The sequence below is a fragment of the Hyla sarda genome, chromosome 4, assembly GCF_029499605.1.
Source record: "Hyla sarda isolate aHylSar1 chromosome 4, aHylSar1.hap1, whole genome shotgun sequence".
Classification (NCBI taxonomy): domain Eukaryota; kingdom Metazoa; phylum Chordata; class Amphibia; order Anura; family Hylidae; genus Hyla; species Hyla sarda.
The window spans coordinates 196929351-196947041 of record NC_079192.1 but is presented as its reverse complement, the minus strand read 5'-3'; the positions used below and the strand labels follow the sequence as shown (position 1 = coordinate 196947041).

The following is a 17691-nucleotide window of genomic DNA, read 5'->3' as shown; positions in this document are numbered from 1 at the left end:
TTTTAGCCTCATTCAGCATGGTGCAGGCTTAGGAAGTGGAGGGTTAGAGAAGCTGCTCCTGCTGTATACGGAAAGCGATAGCTAGGTTGCTGCTAGGTGGTGTATTCAGGGTCCAGTTTACTCCTAAAGCACTAGTGTAACATCTGCTTTAAGGGCAGCACCCAAAAAAGCCCTTTTTAGGGCTGAAAGATATCAGTGCTGGTTGGGAGGGAACTGCTGGTTAAAATGGGTACTCCAGAATAAAACTTAAGTTCCTTCAAGCAACAAACTACTACAGTATTCAAAGGGCTGAAAGATATCAGTCCGTGTGTTTTGCAACAGCTGGAGGCACCCTGGTTGGGGACCACTGCATAAAAGGGAACTCTGCTGGCAAGTTTTTTGCTCATTGTCACACTAGTGCAAATCACATTAGGTGTGACAATTGTGCAAATTAAAAAAAACTTTTTTGGCTGTTAAATAAAATCCGTCGTCACTGTTAGTTCACGTCACAGTTGCCATTTTTCTTGCCTGCAGGGCAAATTGTGTCACCCTAGTGCAAATCACATTAGGTGTGACACTTGTGCAAATTTAACCAAAACAATGATAGGCAGAGGAAGACCACCTCGCAGGGGCCATCGTGGTGCTGGGATTCCCTTTGGCCCTCGAATGGCCAGTGTTCAGAGGCCACGTACCCTGAACCCCCAAAGTTCTGAGGACTTGGTTGACTGATCACAAGACACCCAATCTACTACTAAAGTTTCCGCTCGGAACATTGACGCACTGTCCTTCTCCTCCAGCTTAGCTTCGGGCACCTCTCATGCTACCACTTGGCCGCCTGCCACCACCACCAACACTAGCACCACAGCATCTTTACTTGATCCGTCAGAGGAGTTATTTACATATCAGTTTGAAGACATGAGTGATGCACAACCATTATTGGCAGAGGATGTAGTTAACAGGGATATGTCTCAGTCAGGCAGCATTACACACATGGATGTACGGTGTGATGATGTTGTACCTGCTGCTGCTTCCTTTGTTGGAAGCGGTGAAGGTGTGGATGATGATGTGTCCATGGATGCCACGTGGGTGCCTGCTAGAAGAGAAGAAGAGGGGGAAAGTTCAGATGGGGAGACAGAGAGGAGGAGGAGACGAGATGGAAGCAGGGGGAGGTCGTCGCAAGGAGCTAGTGGCACAGTCAGACAGCATGCATAGTCACCCGGGGTCAGCCAGACGGGACGCCAATCAACGCATGCTGTTGCCACCACCAGAATGCCGTCATCGCAGAGCTCAGCAGTGTGGCATTTTTTTTTTGCACAAAAGGCAATCCCCAACCTTTACTCCATTGTGCAAAAGGAAATTATGGCATGTCTGGCACACAGTGTAGGGGCAAGGGTCCATCTGACCACTGATACCTGGTCTGCAAAGCATGGTCAGGGCAGGTATATCACCTACACTGCTCATTGGGTAAACCTGGTGACGGCTGCCAAGCATGGAATGCGGGGCTCTGCAGAGGAGTTGGTGACACCGCCACGACTTGCAGGCAGGCCTGCTGCCACCTCCTCAACTCCTCCTACTCCATCCTCTTCCATAACATCCTTGGCCGAGTCCTCTTCCACTGCTGCGTCTTGCTCCACATCACCGGCAAACCCCCCCCCCCCCCCCCCCCCCCAGGTGCTATTCCACATCCCGGATACGGCAGTGTCACGCCATCTTGGGGTTGACTTGCCTCAAAGCGGAGAGTCACACCACACCAGCGCTCCTGTCGGCCCTGAACGCACAGGTGGACCAGTGGCTGACTCCGCACCAACTGGAGATCGGCAAGGTGGTTTGTGACAACGGAACAAATATGTTGGCGGCATTGAGGTTGGGCAAGTTGACACATGTGCCGTGCATGGCACATGTGTGTAATCTGATTGTACAACGCTTTGTGCTCAAGTACCCAGGCTTACAGGATGTCCTGAAGCAGTCCAGGAAGGTGTGTGGCCATTTCAGGCATTCCTACTAGGCCATGGCGCACTTGTCAGATATCCAGCGTCGAAACAACATGCCAGTGAGGTGCTTGATTTGCGACAGTCCGACACGTTGGAATTCAACACTCCTAATTTTCGACCGTCTGCTCCAACAAGAAAAAGCCGTCATTGCCAAATTACTGGAGGCTCATGTGCAATGCATGTAGGCTCATGTGTCCTTTTGAGGAGGTGACAAACCTGGTCAGTCGCACCAGAGGCACCATCAGCGACATCATCACCACCAGAAACAGCCTTATCAGCATCGCTTGGTGGACCTGAAGCAACGCTGGAAGAGGATTGTGAGGAAGAGGAGTCAGAGGAGGAATGTGGCTTTGAAGAGGAGGAGGAAGACCAACCACAGCAGGCATCCCAGGGTGCTCCTTGTCACCTATCTGGTTCCCGTGGTGTTGTACGTGGCTGGGGGGAAGAAGATTATACCTTCCCTGACATCACTGAGGACGAGGAATGGGACATGAGTAGCTCGTCATCCGTCCTTGTGCAAATGGGGTCTTTAATACTGTCGTGCCTGTTGAGGGACCCTCGTATAAAAAGGATAAAGGAGAACTACCTGTACTGGGTGTCCATGCTACTAGACCCCCGGTATGAACACAAAGTGCCTGACATGTTACCGCATTACAGCAAGTTGGAAAGGATTCAGCAGGTCCAAAATAAATTAAGAAGTATGCTGTACACAGCGTATAAGGGTCATGTCACAGCACAACAGGGATCTAATCGAGGAAGAGGTGAAAGTAATCCTCCCCCTCTCACGAACACGCCAGCAAGGACAAGAAGCTGTACAGACATGCTGTTGATGGAGGACATTCAGAGCTTTTTAAGTCCTACGCATCGCCACAGCCCTTCGGGGTCCACCCTCAGAGAACGACTTGACCGACAGGCAGCAGACTACCTGGCCTTAACCGCAGATATAGACAGTCTGAGGAGTGGGTGTGCCGGCTTGACCTGTGGCCTGAGCTATCCCAATTTGCACTCGAACTTCTGGCCTGTCCCGCTTCAAGTGTCCTGTCAGAAAGGACCTTCAGTGCAGCAGGAGGTATTGTCACTGAGAAGAGGAGTCGCCTTGGTCAAAAAAGTCTGGATTACCTCACCTTTCTTAAGATGAATGAGGGATGGATCCTGAAGGGACTGACACTGGGCGATACATTTGACTGAACAAGGCCTGATCAGATGAGCTGCCTTGGCCTAAAAATGGTCCACACGCTGCTGTATTTGAACTCTGAATGCCGGATGACTTGCGTGACTTATCCGCCACCAACTAGGGTTCAAGCCGCAATGTTTTAGGGCACTTTCTGCCTGGCAAAACAAACAGAAATTTTTCAGGCCGTTGCTACAGCAGCGGCTGCGACAATACCACATTTTCCAGCCAGGTGTACATGCCTAATTTTTCTGGTTTCTGCTGCTGCACTTGTTATGGTGCTGCAATTTTTATGGCCGCTGCTACAGCTGCGACAATACCAAATTTTCCTGCCAGGTGTACATGTCTAATTTTTCTGGCCTCTGCTGCTGCACTTGTTATGGTACTGCAATTTTTCTGGCTGCTGCTACGACAATACCCAATTTTTCATCCTTGTGTACATGCCAAATTTTTCTGGCCTCTGCTGCTGCACTTGTTATGGTGCTGCAATTTTTATGGCCGCTGCTACAGCTGCGACAATACCAAATTTTCCTGCCAGGTGTACATGTCTAATTTTTCTGGCCTCTGCTGCTGCACTTGTTATGGTGCTGCAATTTTTCTGGCTGCTGCTACAGCTTCGGCTGCGACAATACCCAATTTTTCATCCTTGTGTACATGCCAAATTTTTCTGGCCTCTGCTGCTGCACTTGTTATGGTGCTGCAATTTTTATGGCGGCTGCTACAGCTGCGACAATACCAAATTTTCCAGCCAGGTGTACATGCCTAATTTTTCTGGCCTCTGCTGCTGCAATTGTTATGGTGCTGCAATTTTTATGGCCGCTGCTACAGAAGCGGCTGCAACAATACCAAATTTTTCAGGCATGTGTACATGCCTAATTTTTCAGGTACTCTCTGCTGACATCTCTGTCCATTTTTGCAACCGTGGATATTAGATGTATGCTAAGGGTAGCATGGTGGCTCAGAGGTTAGCACTGCTGCCTTGCAGCGCTGGGGCCTTGTGTTCAAATCCCACGATGTGCTGCCTCAAGGGGGGCTCTAACTATGTGCTGCCTAATATGGGGGAATCTTATGTGCTGCCTAAAGGGAAGCTCTAACTATGTGCTGCCTAACATGGGGGAATCTATGTGCTGCCTAAAGGGGGAATCTAACTATGTGGTTCCTAAAGGGGGGATCTAACTATGTGCTGCCTAAAGGGAGGCTCTAACTATGTGCTGCCTAATATGGGGGAATCTATGTGCTGTCTAAAGGGGGGAATCTAACTATGTGATGCCTAAAGGGGGGCTCTATGTGCTGCCTAAAGGGGGCTAAAGCACGTTATTCCAAACCATTTAGGAATAATAGGTGATTTATGCCCTTTATGGATTAAAACCAGACTCTGTATCAACTATGTAATTTTCCATAGGAGTTTTGCCATGGATCCCAAACTGGCACGCCACAGTCCAAGTGTTAGTCCCCTTGAAACAACTTTTAAATCACTATTGTGGCCAGAAAGAGTCCATGTGGGTTTTAAAATTCGCCTGCCCATTAAAGTCAATGGCGGTTCGCCCGCTTTGCCGGTTCGCGAGTCGCGAACCGAAAATTTTATGTTCGCGACATCACTATTCATAACTGTTGTAGTTACTTGTAAGTTCTGCAATGATGGGTGAAACTGTACCCCACTCTGTGGCTCTCCAGCCGTTGCTGAGCCAAGGTGATCGGTGGCACTTTCAGCAGTCGGACCTACACCAAAAAGCCCTCCCCTACCCATTTTTGGATTCTAGTCTGGCCCTGAGTCCCAGTAGAAAAAATTTTTAAGTATTTTGTGATGGAATGCTTGCTCTGCAAATGAGTTTTGTTCCAATCCTTATTTTTATCTAAACACATACAGGTGCATGGACCCATGGGCTATTAAGGACTCCAAATGCAGACCGTTTGCAGTATAATATTTAATTGGGAAAATATGCTGTATGTATTTAAACATACATTTTGTTTTCTCACGTTCAAATATTTTTCCCTCCACTAGAAATTGATAATGATGAACTATACTTGCCAGTTTTTACCTGGTTGTCTATATATCCATATGACTGGCAGCCAATCACAGACCTTAGCTGTCTCATGCTCAGGGCTGGATTAACGTAGGGGCGAATGGAGTGGCAGCTCGGCGGCCCACGACAGCAATGTTAACAGTAAAAGAGGGCCGGCCCTGCGATGACCCAGGCCGGCCCACAGGCTTACCTACGGCCCTGGTGGTGACGTGGTTGTGTTACCTGCGTGCAGGGCCGCCATCAGGGGGGTACTGACCGGGCCTCATTGTCCGGGGATCCCTCACATTTCTATTAAGTTACTTTTTTCTAGGGCACGGGCCCCTTAAGAATAATAGCAGCCCCTCGCAGGCACGCACGTCTACTCCAATCACCTGACCTGTCCCTGCCTACATCCTGCCGATCTCCAGCAGAGACGATCCTCACTGATAGATCCTCACTGCCTGACGCCGTTGCACCAATCCCGGCAGGGTAGGAGAACTTCGGGGGGGGGGGGGGGGGGGGTGATGAGAGGTGCAGGGGGGGTTATGGGGGTGATGAGCGGGGGGTGATGAGTGGGGGTGGGGGGTTGATGAGTGGTGCACGGGGGGGCGTGATGAGAGGTACAGGAGGGGTTATGGGGGTGATGAGAGGTGCGGGGGCGTTATGGGGGTGATGAGAGGTGCAGGGGGAGTTATGGGGTGATGAGCAGGGGGGTGATGAGTGGGGGTGGGCGGTTGATGAGTGGTGCACGGGGGGGCGTGATGAGAGGTGCGGGGGGGGGTGATGAGAGGTACAGGAGGGGTTATGGGGGTGATGAGAGGTGCGGGGGCGTTATGGGGGTGATGAGAGGTGCAGGGGGAGTTATGGGGGTGACGAGAGGTGCAGGGGGAGTTATGGGGGTGATGAGTGGTGCGGGGGGTTATGGGGGTGATGAGAGGTGCAGGGGGAGTTATGGGGGTGATGAGAGGTGCAGGGGGACTTATGGGGGTGATGAGAGGTGCAGGGGGGGGTTATGGGGATGATGAGAGGTGTAGGGGGGTTATGGGGGTGATGAGAGGTGCAGGGGGGTTATGGAGGTGATGAGAGGTGCAGGGGGGGTTAAGAGAGGTGCAGGGGGGTGATGGGGGGGTGAGAGGTGCGGGGGGGTGATGGGGGGTGAGAGGTGCGGGGGGTTATGGGGGTGACGAGAGGTGCAAGGGGGGTGATGGGGGTGACGAGAGGTGCAAGGGGGGGTGATGGGGGTGACGAGAGGTGCAAGGGGGGGTGATGGGGGTGATGAGCGGGGGGTGATGAGTGGGGGTGGGGGGTTGATGAGTGGTGCACGGGGGGGGCGTGATGAGAGGTACAGGAGGGGTTATGGGGGTGATGAGAGGTGCGGGGGCGTTATGGGGGTGATGAGAGGTGCAGGGGGAGTTATGGGGTGATGAGCGGGGGGGTGATGAGTGGGGGGTGGGCGGTTGATGAGTGGTGCACGGGGGGGCGTGATGAGAGGTGCGGGGGGGGGGTGATGAGAGGTACAGGAGGGGTTATGGGGGTGATGAGAGGTGTGGGGGCGTTATGGGGGTGATGAGAGGTGCAGGGGGAGTTATGGGGGTGACGAGAGGTGCAGGGGGAGTTATGGGGGTGATGAGTGGTGCGGGGGGTTATGGGGGTGATGAGAGGTGCAGGGGGAGTTATGGGGGTGATGAGAGGTGCAGGGGGACTTATGGGGGTGATGAGAGGTGCAGGGGGGGTTATGGGGATGATGAGAGGTGTAGGGGGGGTTATGGGGGTGATGAGAGGTGCAGGGGGGTTATGGAGGTGATGAGAGGTGCAGGGGGGGGGTTAAGAGAGGTGCAGGGGGGTGATGGGGGGGTGAGAGGTGCGGGGGGGTGATGGGGGGTGAGAGGTGCGGGGGGTTATGGGGGTGACGAGAGGTGCAAGGGGGGTGATGGGGGTGACGAGAGGTGCAAGGGGGGGGGTGATGGGGGTGACGAGAGGTGCAAGGGGGGGTGATGGGGGTGACGAGAGGTGCATGGGGGGGTGATGGGGGTGACGAGAGGTGCAGGGGGGTTATGGGGGGTAACGAGAGGTGCAGGGGGGTGATGGGGGTGACGAGAGGTGCAGGGGGGATGATGGGGGTGACGAGAGTTGCAGGGGGGGTTGTGGGGGTGACGAGAGTTGCAGGGGGGTGATGGGGGTGATGAGAGGTGCGGGAGGGGGGTTAGAGGTGCAGGGGGAGTTATGGGGGTGATGAGAGGTGCGGGGGTTATGAGGGTGATGAGAGGTGCAGGGGGGGTTATGGGGGTGAGGAGAGGTGCGGGGTGATGAGAGGTGCAGGGGGGTGAGAGGTGCACGGGGGGTTATGGGGGGATGAGAGGTGCGGGAGGGGGGTTAGAGGTGCAGGGGGAGTTATGGGGGTGATGAGAGGTGCGGGGGTTATGAGGGTGATGAGAGGTGCGGGGTGATGAGAGGTGCATGGGGGGTTATGGAGGTGAGGAGAGGTGCGGGGTGATGAGAGGTGCAGGGGGGTGAGAGGTGCACGGGGGGTTATGGGGGTGATGAGATTTGCAGGGCGGGTAATGGGGGTGATGAGATTTGCAGACGGGTTATGGGGGCCATGAGAGGTGCGGGGGGGGGGAGAGCTTCAGGGGGGGTTATGGGGGTGATGAGAGGTGCGGGGGGGGGGTGAGAGGTGCAGGGGGGGGTTATGGGGGGATGAGAGGTGCAGGGGGGGTTATGGGGCGGATGAGAGGTGCAGGGGGTTATGGGGGTGATGAGAGGTACAGGGGGGGTTATGGGGGTGATGAGAGGTGCAGGGGGGGTTATGGGGTGATGAGAGGTGCAGGGGGGTTATGGGGGTGATGAGAGGTGCAGGGGGTTATGGGGGTGATGAGAGGTGCGGGGGGGGGGTGAGAGGTGCAGGGGGGGGTTATGGGGGAATGAGAGGTGCAGGGGGGGTTATGGGGCGGATGAGAGGTGCAGGGGATTATGGGGGTGATGAGAGGTACAGGGGGGGTTATGGGGGTGATGAGAGGTGCAGGGAGGGTTATGGGGTGATGAGAGGTGCAGGGGGGTTATGGGGGTGATGAGAGGTGCAGGGGGGGTTATGGGGGTGTTGAGAGGTGCGGTGTTGAGAGGTGCAGGGGGGGTGATGGGGGTCACGAGAGGTGCAGGGGGGGTTATGGGGGTGATGAGAGGTGCAGGGGGGGTGCTGGGGGTGACGAGAAGTGCAAGGGGGGTGATGGGGGTGACGAGAGGTGCAGGGGGGATGATGGGGGGTGACGAGAGGTGCAGGGGGGTTATGGGGGTGACGAGAGGTGCAGGGGGGTGATGGGGGTGATGAGAGGTGCAGGGGGGTGATGAGAGGTGCAGGGGGGTTATGGGGGTATGAGAGGTGCGGGAGGGGGGTTAGAGGTGCAGGGGGAGTAATGGGGGTGATGAGAGGTGCGGGGGTTATGAGGGTGATGAGAGGTGCGGGGGGGGGGGTTATGGGGGTGATGAGAGGTGCGGGGTGATGAGAGGTGCAGGGGGGTGAGAGGGGCACGGGGGGTTATGGGGGTGATGAGATTTGCAGGGCGGGTAATGGGGGTGATGAGATTTGCAGGGGGGTTATGGGGGCGATGAGAGGTGCGGGGGGGGGAGAGCTTCAGGGGGGGTTATGGGGGTGATGAGAGGTGCGGGGGGGTGATGAGAGGTGCGGAGGGGGTTAGAGGTGCAGGAGGGGTTATGGGGGTGATGAGAGGTGCAGGGGGGGTTATGGGGGTGATTAGAGGTGCGGGGGGGTGATGATGAGAGGTGCAGGGGGGTTATGGGGGTGATGAGAGGTGCAGGGGGGTTATGGGGGTGATGAGAGGTGCGGGGGGGGGTGAGAGGTGCAGGGGGGGGTTATGGGGCGGATGAGAGGTGCAGGGGGGTTATGGGGCAGATGAGAGGTGCAGGGGGGTTATGGGGGTGATGAGAGGTACAGGGGGGGGTTCTCTCTTCTGCATTCTATTGAAGGGCGCACAGTGTCTGGTCTCGTACATGACGGGATGTAGAAGGAAGACATGCTTTTAGTGGAAATAGGCCTACAAGTCTGACATTTAAATGTAGCGTAGCTTTTAACTGTAAATGTGTATGGACAGGCTTACACTTAATAGCAATTGTGCTCTCCATGTGTCCCCTGTCTGGTGGTAAAAATGGCCATATATTTTGGCCTTACCTGTTGGAAATGAGTAGTGTAGCAGTTAACATTGAGGATAATGGATTTTAAAAACATAAGCTTCATTTTAATATAAACAATTTTTTTATGCTGATTTGCTACACATTTGGGTAAATGTTAATCTAAATTTGCACTGTTAATAACCCATTTTATTGGTTGTCCGTGTCTAAAATCACCATTTCCTGGCACAGTTAAGAAAGGTTTGGAATCCATCAGCGCTGTATAGGTCAATGACTCCCAAGTGCGAGCAGTGGCTGCATGTTTGGTGGCGCTGCTACGAGCTGACTCTGTAAAACAAAAACATGTGTAATTCTTGAATTTGAACACGTGGCTTTTGTGGTCCTATTAACTGAAGCATTATTGTGCTACTGTATGGCAATATCCATATTCGCTTATACCTACAGCCTATAGTCATCTGTAAAACATACAAATACAAATAGTCAGGTCAGAAATGTGAGCATGAAAGTTGGGCAATAATGGTTACCAGTTATGCCCTTCTCTTTTTATTCTATCCAAGCATAGTGCAGTAAACAAAACATTGTGAATGTCTACTAAAGTATTAACTGATGAGTAGCTTTATGATAGAAATAGTTGTACGAAAAGGATATAAAATAGTTCCAAGGGTTTATTGAGAATATTGGGCTCAGAATATCTAAACATTGGAATATAATGAGCATTTTCACACTGGTACATTGTGTACATGTTGTGTGTAACCTCCATTTTTTCCCAATCTAGTATAGGGCTTTCTGTATGGCTGTTATTTTGCCACCTACAGCTGAAAAAACTGCCAATTTTACTGTGTGAACTTGACCTTTAACTTGACCTTAAAATGTTCTGATCAACTGGTGGCAGAAAGTTAAACAGATTTGTAATTCACTTCTATTTAAACATCCTAATCCTTCCAGTACTTATCAGCTGCTGTATGCTCCCCAGGAAGTTCTTTTCTTTTTGAATTTCTTTTCTGTCTGACCACAGTGCTCTCTGCTGACACCTCTGTCTATTTTAGGAACTGTCCAGAGCAGGAGCAAATCCCCATAGCAAACCTCTCCTGCTCTGGACAGTTCCTGACATGGACAGAGGTGTCAGCAGAGAGCACTGTGGTCAGACAGAAAAGAAACTAAAAAAGAAAAGAACTTCCTGTGAAACGTAAAGCAGCTGATAAGTACTGGAAGGATTACAATTTTTAAATAGAAGTAATTTACAAATCTGTTTAACTATCTGGCACCAGTTGATTTAAAAAGAGTTGTTTTCCACTGGAGTACCCCATTAAAAGGAAATGATCAGGATATTTATCCACTTGTCTGCAGTTCCCAGTTGGCTTGAAGTAGATCACTGCAATGGGGCTGGATAAATATGCAAGAGGTGTTATTACAGGAGCGATACACAGGGCACACATGTTAAAGTTAACATGAAAATCACAATACCATTAACTGTTAAACTATATCAGCAGGTTAGCATACTGTAAACTACTGATGGTTTCTCTTATGGGGTACTCCGCCCCTAGACATCTTATCCCCTATCCAAGTATAGGGGATAAGATGTCTTATCGCATGTGTCCCCCACGATCTCTCCTGCAGCCCCCCCCCCCCCCCCCGCCGAGTCATCAGCTAGGAGCTAGGTTTGCTCCGTGGCTGAAAACTCACAATACAGGGACCGGCGGTTCGTGATTTCATGGCTCCACCCCTTCATGACATCCCGTCCGCCCCCTTAGTGCAAGTCTATGGGAGGGGGCGTAACTGTTACCATGCCCCCTCCCAGAGACTTCCATTAAGGGGGCGGGGCCTGATGTTATGAGGGGGCGGATCCATGACGTCACAAACCGCCGGCCCCTGTCATCAGCCATGGAGCAAACTTTGCTCTGGAGAGCTGATGACTCTGGGTGCTGCTGGAGGAATAGGGGATAAGATGTCTAGGGGCGGAGTACCCCTTTAAGTTACTACTGGAAGTTGTTAATAGTGTTGCTCGCGAATATTCGCAATTAGAATTTTATTCGCGAATATCGCATATTCGCGAATTCGCGAATATTCGCGAATATAGCGCTATATATTCGTAATTACGAATATTCTATTTTTATTATTTTTTTCCCAGTACACATCACAGTGATCATCCCTCTCTGCTTCCAGCTTATGTGGTGTAAGAAGGCTCTAATACTACTGTGTGAGACTGATGTGCGAATTTTCGCATATGCGAAAATGTGCATATGCTAATTTTCGCATATGCGAATTTCCGCTTATGCTAATTTTTGTATACGCAAATTTTCGCATATGTTAATTTTCGCACACGCGGATATTAGCATATGCGCAAATAAAACGAGAATATTACGAATATGCGAATATTCGCGAATATGACGAATATTCGTCCATATATTTGCGAATATTCGCGAATTCGAATATGGCCTATGCCGCTCAACACTAGTTGTTAATGGTTATTCCTCTTTTTTTCTACTGTGCAATTACTGCTGGATATAAAAATCTACTGTATTGACAGGCATTAGTGGGGTGCCACTGTACTGTAAGTTTGACCAGTTTTATCATCACTATGGACAGAACTTGTACATCTTATGCATGGGTACACCATCCACGAGGCAACTTGTGCCACTCTCCCAGAGCTGCAGAAGTGGCACCTAACACCTGTCAAACACAGCAGGGATGTATGTTTATTATGCAAGATATTTCTTCATTCACAGCTATATGAGGGATTGTTTATTTCAGGACCAATTATTCTTTGTAATTCCACCCTTCATTTGTAATATTGTTGGTAAATTTGTATCAGTCCCTTACATCCTTGAGCTGGACCATTTATATTGGTTTGAGTTAAAGGGGTACTCCGCCCCTAGACATCTTATCCTCTATCCAAAGGATAGGGGATAAGATGTCTGATCGCAGGGGTCCTGCCACTGGGGACCCCCGCAATCTCCCTGCTGCACCCGGCGTTCTTTTAGAGCGTCGGGTGCAGCGCCGGAGGCTCGCGACGTCACGGACATGCCCCCTCAATGCAAGTCTCCCATGATTTGCATTGAGGGGCATGGCCGTGATGTCACGAGCCTCCGTCCTGCATCGCCAGTCAGAGCGAAGTTCACTCCGTGTGCCCTAGTGGACCCCCGCAATCAGACATCTTATCCCCTATCCTTTGGATAGGGGATAAGATGTTTAGGGGCGGAGTACCCTTTTAATTATCTTTGTGGGCTTTATTATTTGTATGGATATAAGTGCAATACAGTGGTACTATGCGTGTCAAGGGCATTTACTCTTAATACCATAAATCATTTGAGCATATTGTGGTTTTGTGTGAAGTAAATAGGACTAAGCCCAGCTAGAGAGTGAGCCTATCACACTAGTAAGTGAGTTCATTTTTGATAGGGACTATTCGCTTTTACAGGGGTAGGTTCCTGTGCGGGGCCATCCTTACAAGGGCGATTACCCAGCCTAGGTTCAAATATTTATTGTTTTACTACTTTTTAATGTTTTTTTTCTCTTCTTCTTATTTGCACTGTGATAGTTTTTATCACTACCATTATGATAGATCTTTTTATTGCTTTTTATTCCATATTTATTTTCCTTGATGTAACCAAAAATCAGATATTCACACTTTTTTGCAAAGTCTAGGCAGCTTTTGTGCGTTTCTTAGGGACCATGCACACTCAGTAAATTTTGCTTTGGATTGCCAAGAGGAAATTCTGAGCGGAATCGGCTTTCAGCAGAATTCCATTGATCTCAATGGGATTTTCTTGTTCAGTGAACACTTTGGAAGTTTCATAGCAAAACTTCCGTTGCAGATCTGGATTCCACTAAAAGAACAAAAGTGTTTATTCTTTCGGTGGAATCTATTTGGAAAAGCCAATTAGATAATGGGACTTTTAGTTCCTATGCATGTTACTGTGATGAAATTCTGTGCGAAATAAATAATAAAATCTATTCCAACCAACTCAATGGGATTGTGACTGTAGCAAACACCTAGATCTAAACAAAAAAAGGTCCTCCAGTGGTCCAGTGAAAAAATAGTGATAATTATTCACACATCCAGACAATGCGAAAAAAGTGCAATGTTTCAACCTACCTACTCCATGAGGTCTTTCTAAAGCAGATATGCTTTAAATAAGTTCATACTAGTTTTACTGTTTTTACTTACCATGGACATTACCATTTTTACTGGGCACTTGGATGCATCTAGTTATATTGTTGGTGCCTTTCAAGCCTTGGTGTTTTAACTCCCTGAAGCGTTGAGAAAATTCCCCTTTATATTTCTTAAAAGTATCTTGAGTAATATATCTAAAAAAGATACATTAAAATATTAGCATTTAAAATTTAGTCCTGAATAAAGGGGTTGTCCAGGGAAATAACAACTTTTATATGCTGCTGGTGCATTACCAAGAAGAAAAAAAAATCATATATTCTTTTAGGAGAATGCAGTGTCACTCACTGTCCTTTCAGTCCTAATGATTTTTTTTTTTAGTTTTAAAATGTGCATATACAATGAAACTCGCCAAGGAAGCAAGAGAGAACAGGTTAAAGCTGTTTTGCGTATATTCAAACCGCTCTTATGGTTTGTAAAAATGTTTCAAGAGCACAAATGGAATAAAAATGCAGTTGCCTTCCAAATATCAAATATTCAGGTTCAGATAAAAGGAGGTGACTTAATAAAGTCTGGTTTCAGAACGCTAACTACAACAAAATTCTTCCTTCCATTATAAAAGCTATCGCCCAGAACATGTCATGATAACTATTTCATGCTAAAGAATAAACAACCTAGAATAAATATTTATAAAACAAGCTATAGAATTTAAAGATATCGGGGGAGATTTATCAAAACCTGTCCAGAAGAAAAGTTGCCCATAACAACCAATCAGATCGCTTCTTTCATTTTTGAAAAGGCCTCTGAAAAATGAAAGAATAGATCTGATTGGTTGCTAGGGGCAACTCAGCAACTTTTCCTCTGGACAAGTTTTGATAAATCTCCCCCGTTCCTCTTTAACCCCTTAAGGACGCAGGACGTAAATGTACGTCCTGGTGCGGTGGTACTTAACGCACCAGGACGTACATTTACGTCCTAAGCATAACCGCGGGCATCGGAGCGATGCCCGTGTCATGCGCGGCTGATCCCGGCTGCTGATCGCAGCCAGGGACCCGCCGGCAATGGCCGATGCCCGCGATCTCGCGGGCGTCCGCCATTAACCCCTCAGGTGCCGGGATCAATACAGATCCCGGCATCTGCGGCAGTGCGCGATTTGAATGAATGATCGGATCGCCGCAGCGCTGCTGCGGGGATCCGATCATTCATAACGCCGCACGGAGGTCCCCTCTCCTTCCTCCGTGCGGCTCCCGGCGTCTCCTGCTCTGGTCTGTGATCGAGCAGACCAGAGCAGGAGATGACCGATAATACTGATCTGTTCTATGTCCTATACATAGAACAGATCAGTATTAGCAATCATGGTATTGCTATGAATAGTCCCCTATTCAAGTGTAAAAAAAAAATTTAAAAAAATGTAAAAGTAAAAGTAAAAAAAAAGTGAAAAATCCCCTCCCCCAATAAAAAAGTAAAACGTCCGTTTTTTCCTATTTTACCCCCAAAAAGCGTAAATTTTTTTTTTATACACATATTTGGTATTGCCGCGTGTGTAAATGTCCGAACTATTAAAATAAAATGTTAATGATCCCGTACGGTTAACGGCGTGAACGAAAAAAAAATAAAAGTCCAAAATTCCTACTTTTTTAATACATTTTATTAAAAAAAATTATAAAAAATGTATTAAAAGTTTTTTATATGCAAATGTGGTATCAAAAAAAAGTACAGATCATGGCGCAAAAAATGAGCCCCCATACCGCCGCTTATACGGAAAAATAAAAAAGTTATAGGTCATCAAAATAAAGGGATTATAAACGTACTAAATTGGTTAAAAAGTTTGTGATTTTTTTTAAGCGCAACAATAATATAAAAGTACGTAATAATGGGTATCATTTTAATCGTATTGACCCTCAGAATAAAGAACACACGTCATTTTTACCATAAATTGTACGGCGTGAAAACGAAACCTTCCAAAATTAGCAAAATTGCGTTTTTCCTTTTTAATTTCCCCACAAAAATAGTGTTTTTTGGTTGCGCCATACATTTTATGATATAATGAGTGATGTCATTACAAAGGACAACTGGTCGCGCAAAAAACAAGCCCTCATACTAGTCTGTGGATGAAAATATAAAAGAGTTATGATTTTTAGAAGGCGAGGAGGAAAAAATGAAAACGTAAAAATTTAATTGTCTGAGTCCTTAAGGCCAAAATGGGCTGAGTCCTTAAGGGGTTAAAGCTCCTCACTCTCCTTCACTTCCCAGCACTTCCTTGACTGATTTACAGAATTCTGTATGTCATGGAAGAAGAAGATGTAAGGTGAGGGAAAGAGAGGAGGTGTGCCAGCCTGTGGCACTTGAACAACTTGGCTCCCCCTCCATGACACTTTGCTGAGAAATAAAAAGTTGATTTGGCTGTTTGGCAAACAATGTCTGCAGCGCATAGCAGCAAACACAGCTGACAGATTCTCTTTATGATTTCTGGTGGTCATAACCATAGAAATCATATATTTATCCCATATTCTGTGATGTAAATGCATTTAAAGACCCATATTTAGCAGCATATATATATATACTGGAGAAAATTTGAGAAAAACACACAATTTCCTAAATGTCAAGGACATAGTGTAGTCCTATGTGAATATATCTTAACATTAGTAAAATAGCAGTATTTTAAGCTTATTTCATAAGTTGTATTTATTTTAAACCACAGAATAAAAATGTAAATGAGATAATTGAAAAAGAACACTGATCAAAATTACAGAACACTTTCAGATACCTGCAAGTTATTGGTGTTAATCTGGCAACAGGTGCTAATTTCCTTAATGATCTGACAACCCCTATTTAACTGACAGCCTAACTTTACAGTTTTCACTGACTTTGCAAAAAATGGTGTGCCGTTCCAAAGTTAAAGAAACCCTCCGGCATCAGGTTGTCCAGATGAAGGCCAAAGGGGTGACCCTATCAGCCTTAGCAAGAGAAGTTGGTCATTCCAAGTCTGTGATTTCTAGAATATTGCATTTTTACAACATCACAAACTCATGCAAGTCCCCCAAGAAGGCTGGTCACCCTCGAAAGACAAATGCAAGAGAGGACAGGAAAGTGCGGAGAATCTCCATGGGTAATCGTTTCAACACTGCAGCTGGAATTGCTCGTTAGTCCAGCACTGAACAAGGTAAAGATCTGTCTAGTCATACAGTGTCTCGACATTTAAGAGCATTTGGACTGAAAGCCCACTCTGCAGTGACCAAACCTCTCATTAGCAGAAAGAATCAAAATGCTAGACTCACCTTTGCTGAGGAGCATGTTGTGTGAACAGAGGAGTTCATTTTAGCCCAGAGTTCATTTTAGTGATGAAAGCAAGTTTAATTTATTTGTGTCTGATGAGAAACATTATGTTTGTCGACAAACTGGGGAAATACTGAACCCTCACTCACTCATCACTCAATCAGCAGCAATGTTCATGCAGGACAATGCCCCCTGTCACACAGCAAAACAGGTAAAGCAGTTCCTTGAAACTGAAAACTTTGAAACAATTAAATGGCAAGCCCAGAGTCCTGATCTAAACCCAATAGAAAACCTCTGGAAAATCGTTGGTGACAAAGTTATGGCCGAGAAATCGACAACAGTCAAAGAAGTGTGGGAGAGACTGGAAGAATGGATCAAAATCCCTCCAGAGCAATGTGAGAGACTAGTGATGTCCTGTGGGAGGCGCAGATGTGCTGAAGTCATTCAAAGCAAAGGCCTGTACACTTCCTACTTATTGGTGACTGTTGTAACCTTCAGAAAATTTACTTACAAGCTTTCTCTGTGCTACACTCATTGCTGTTCTCTAATTATGATCATCACATTTAAAAAAAAATAAAGGTTTTATGTTGATATACTTTGGATATTTTGTATAACACTGTTCTAATTGCATGGTGCTCACACTATTTTGACAGATTGTGCCAGTGAAGCTTCAATGCAGATGTGAACCTATTCTTTAGAGACCTTTCATTTAATGGATAACTGTTTTATTCTCATATGCCATATTTCTTCTCTACATAAATATCCTATTCATGGAACTGCCAACCTGCTTATGTGATTTGGTTGATACATCAACACTAAATGGATGCTTATATTATCTATGTATTTGATTTACTTATCAATAAATGACATGTATAGACATGTAGCCCTCGATACAGATGTAATATATATTCCAACCTGTAGTTCTTCTTCCCAGCTTTGGTTACTTGCTCATTGAGTTCACGATCTTCCTTACTATTTGTGTGATCCGAAGAAGGGAGATCTGAATGATTCTTTAAG

The 17691-nt window shown here is 47.5% G+C and overlaps 2 protein-coding genes across 3 annotated transcripts in view; both read right to left on the bottom strand.

Annotated features, from left to right (window-relative positions):
- Nucleotides 1–5503, bottom strand: part of LOC130368870 (tubulin alpha-3 chain-like) — a 35141-nt gene extending 29638 nt beyond the window's left edge. Inside the window, exon 1 of one of the 2 annotated variants that reach the window (XM_056573198.1) lies at nt 5388–5503. Coding sequence is in view for 1 of the 2 variants with exons in the window: in XM_056573196.1 (XP_056429171.1) it covers nt 5181–5237 (57 nt within the window). In the remaining variant the exon portion in view is untranslated. Of the gene's footprint in view, nt 1–5180; nt 5349–5387 lie in introns of those variants that run through there. The other variant, XM_056573196.1, reaches the window with a different exon arrangement.
- A 3941-nt stretch (nt 5504–9444) lies between these two features.
- The window catches only part of LOC130367429 (testis-specific gene 13 protein-like), a 40073-nt gene continuing 31826 nt past the window's right edge, over nt 9445–17691 (bottom strand). The window contains exons 6-8 of the mRNA XM_056569848.1: nt 17590–17684; nt 13456–13595; nt 9445–9614 (exon numbers count right to left, since the gene is read on the bottom strand). Coding sequence (XP_056425823.1) covers nt 9445–9614; nt 13456–13595; nt 17590–17684 — 405 coding nt within the window. The remainder of the gene's footprint in view (nt 9615–13455; nt 13596–17589; nt 17685–17691) is intronic.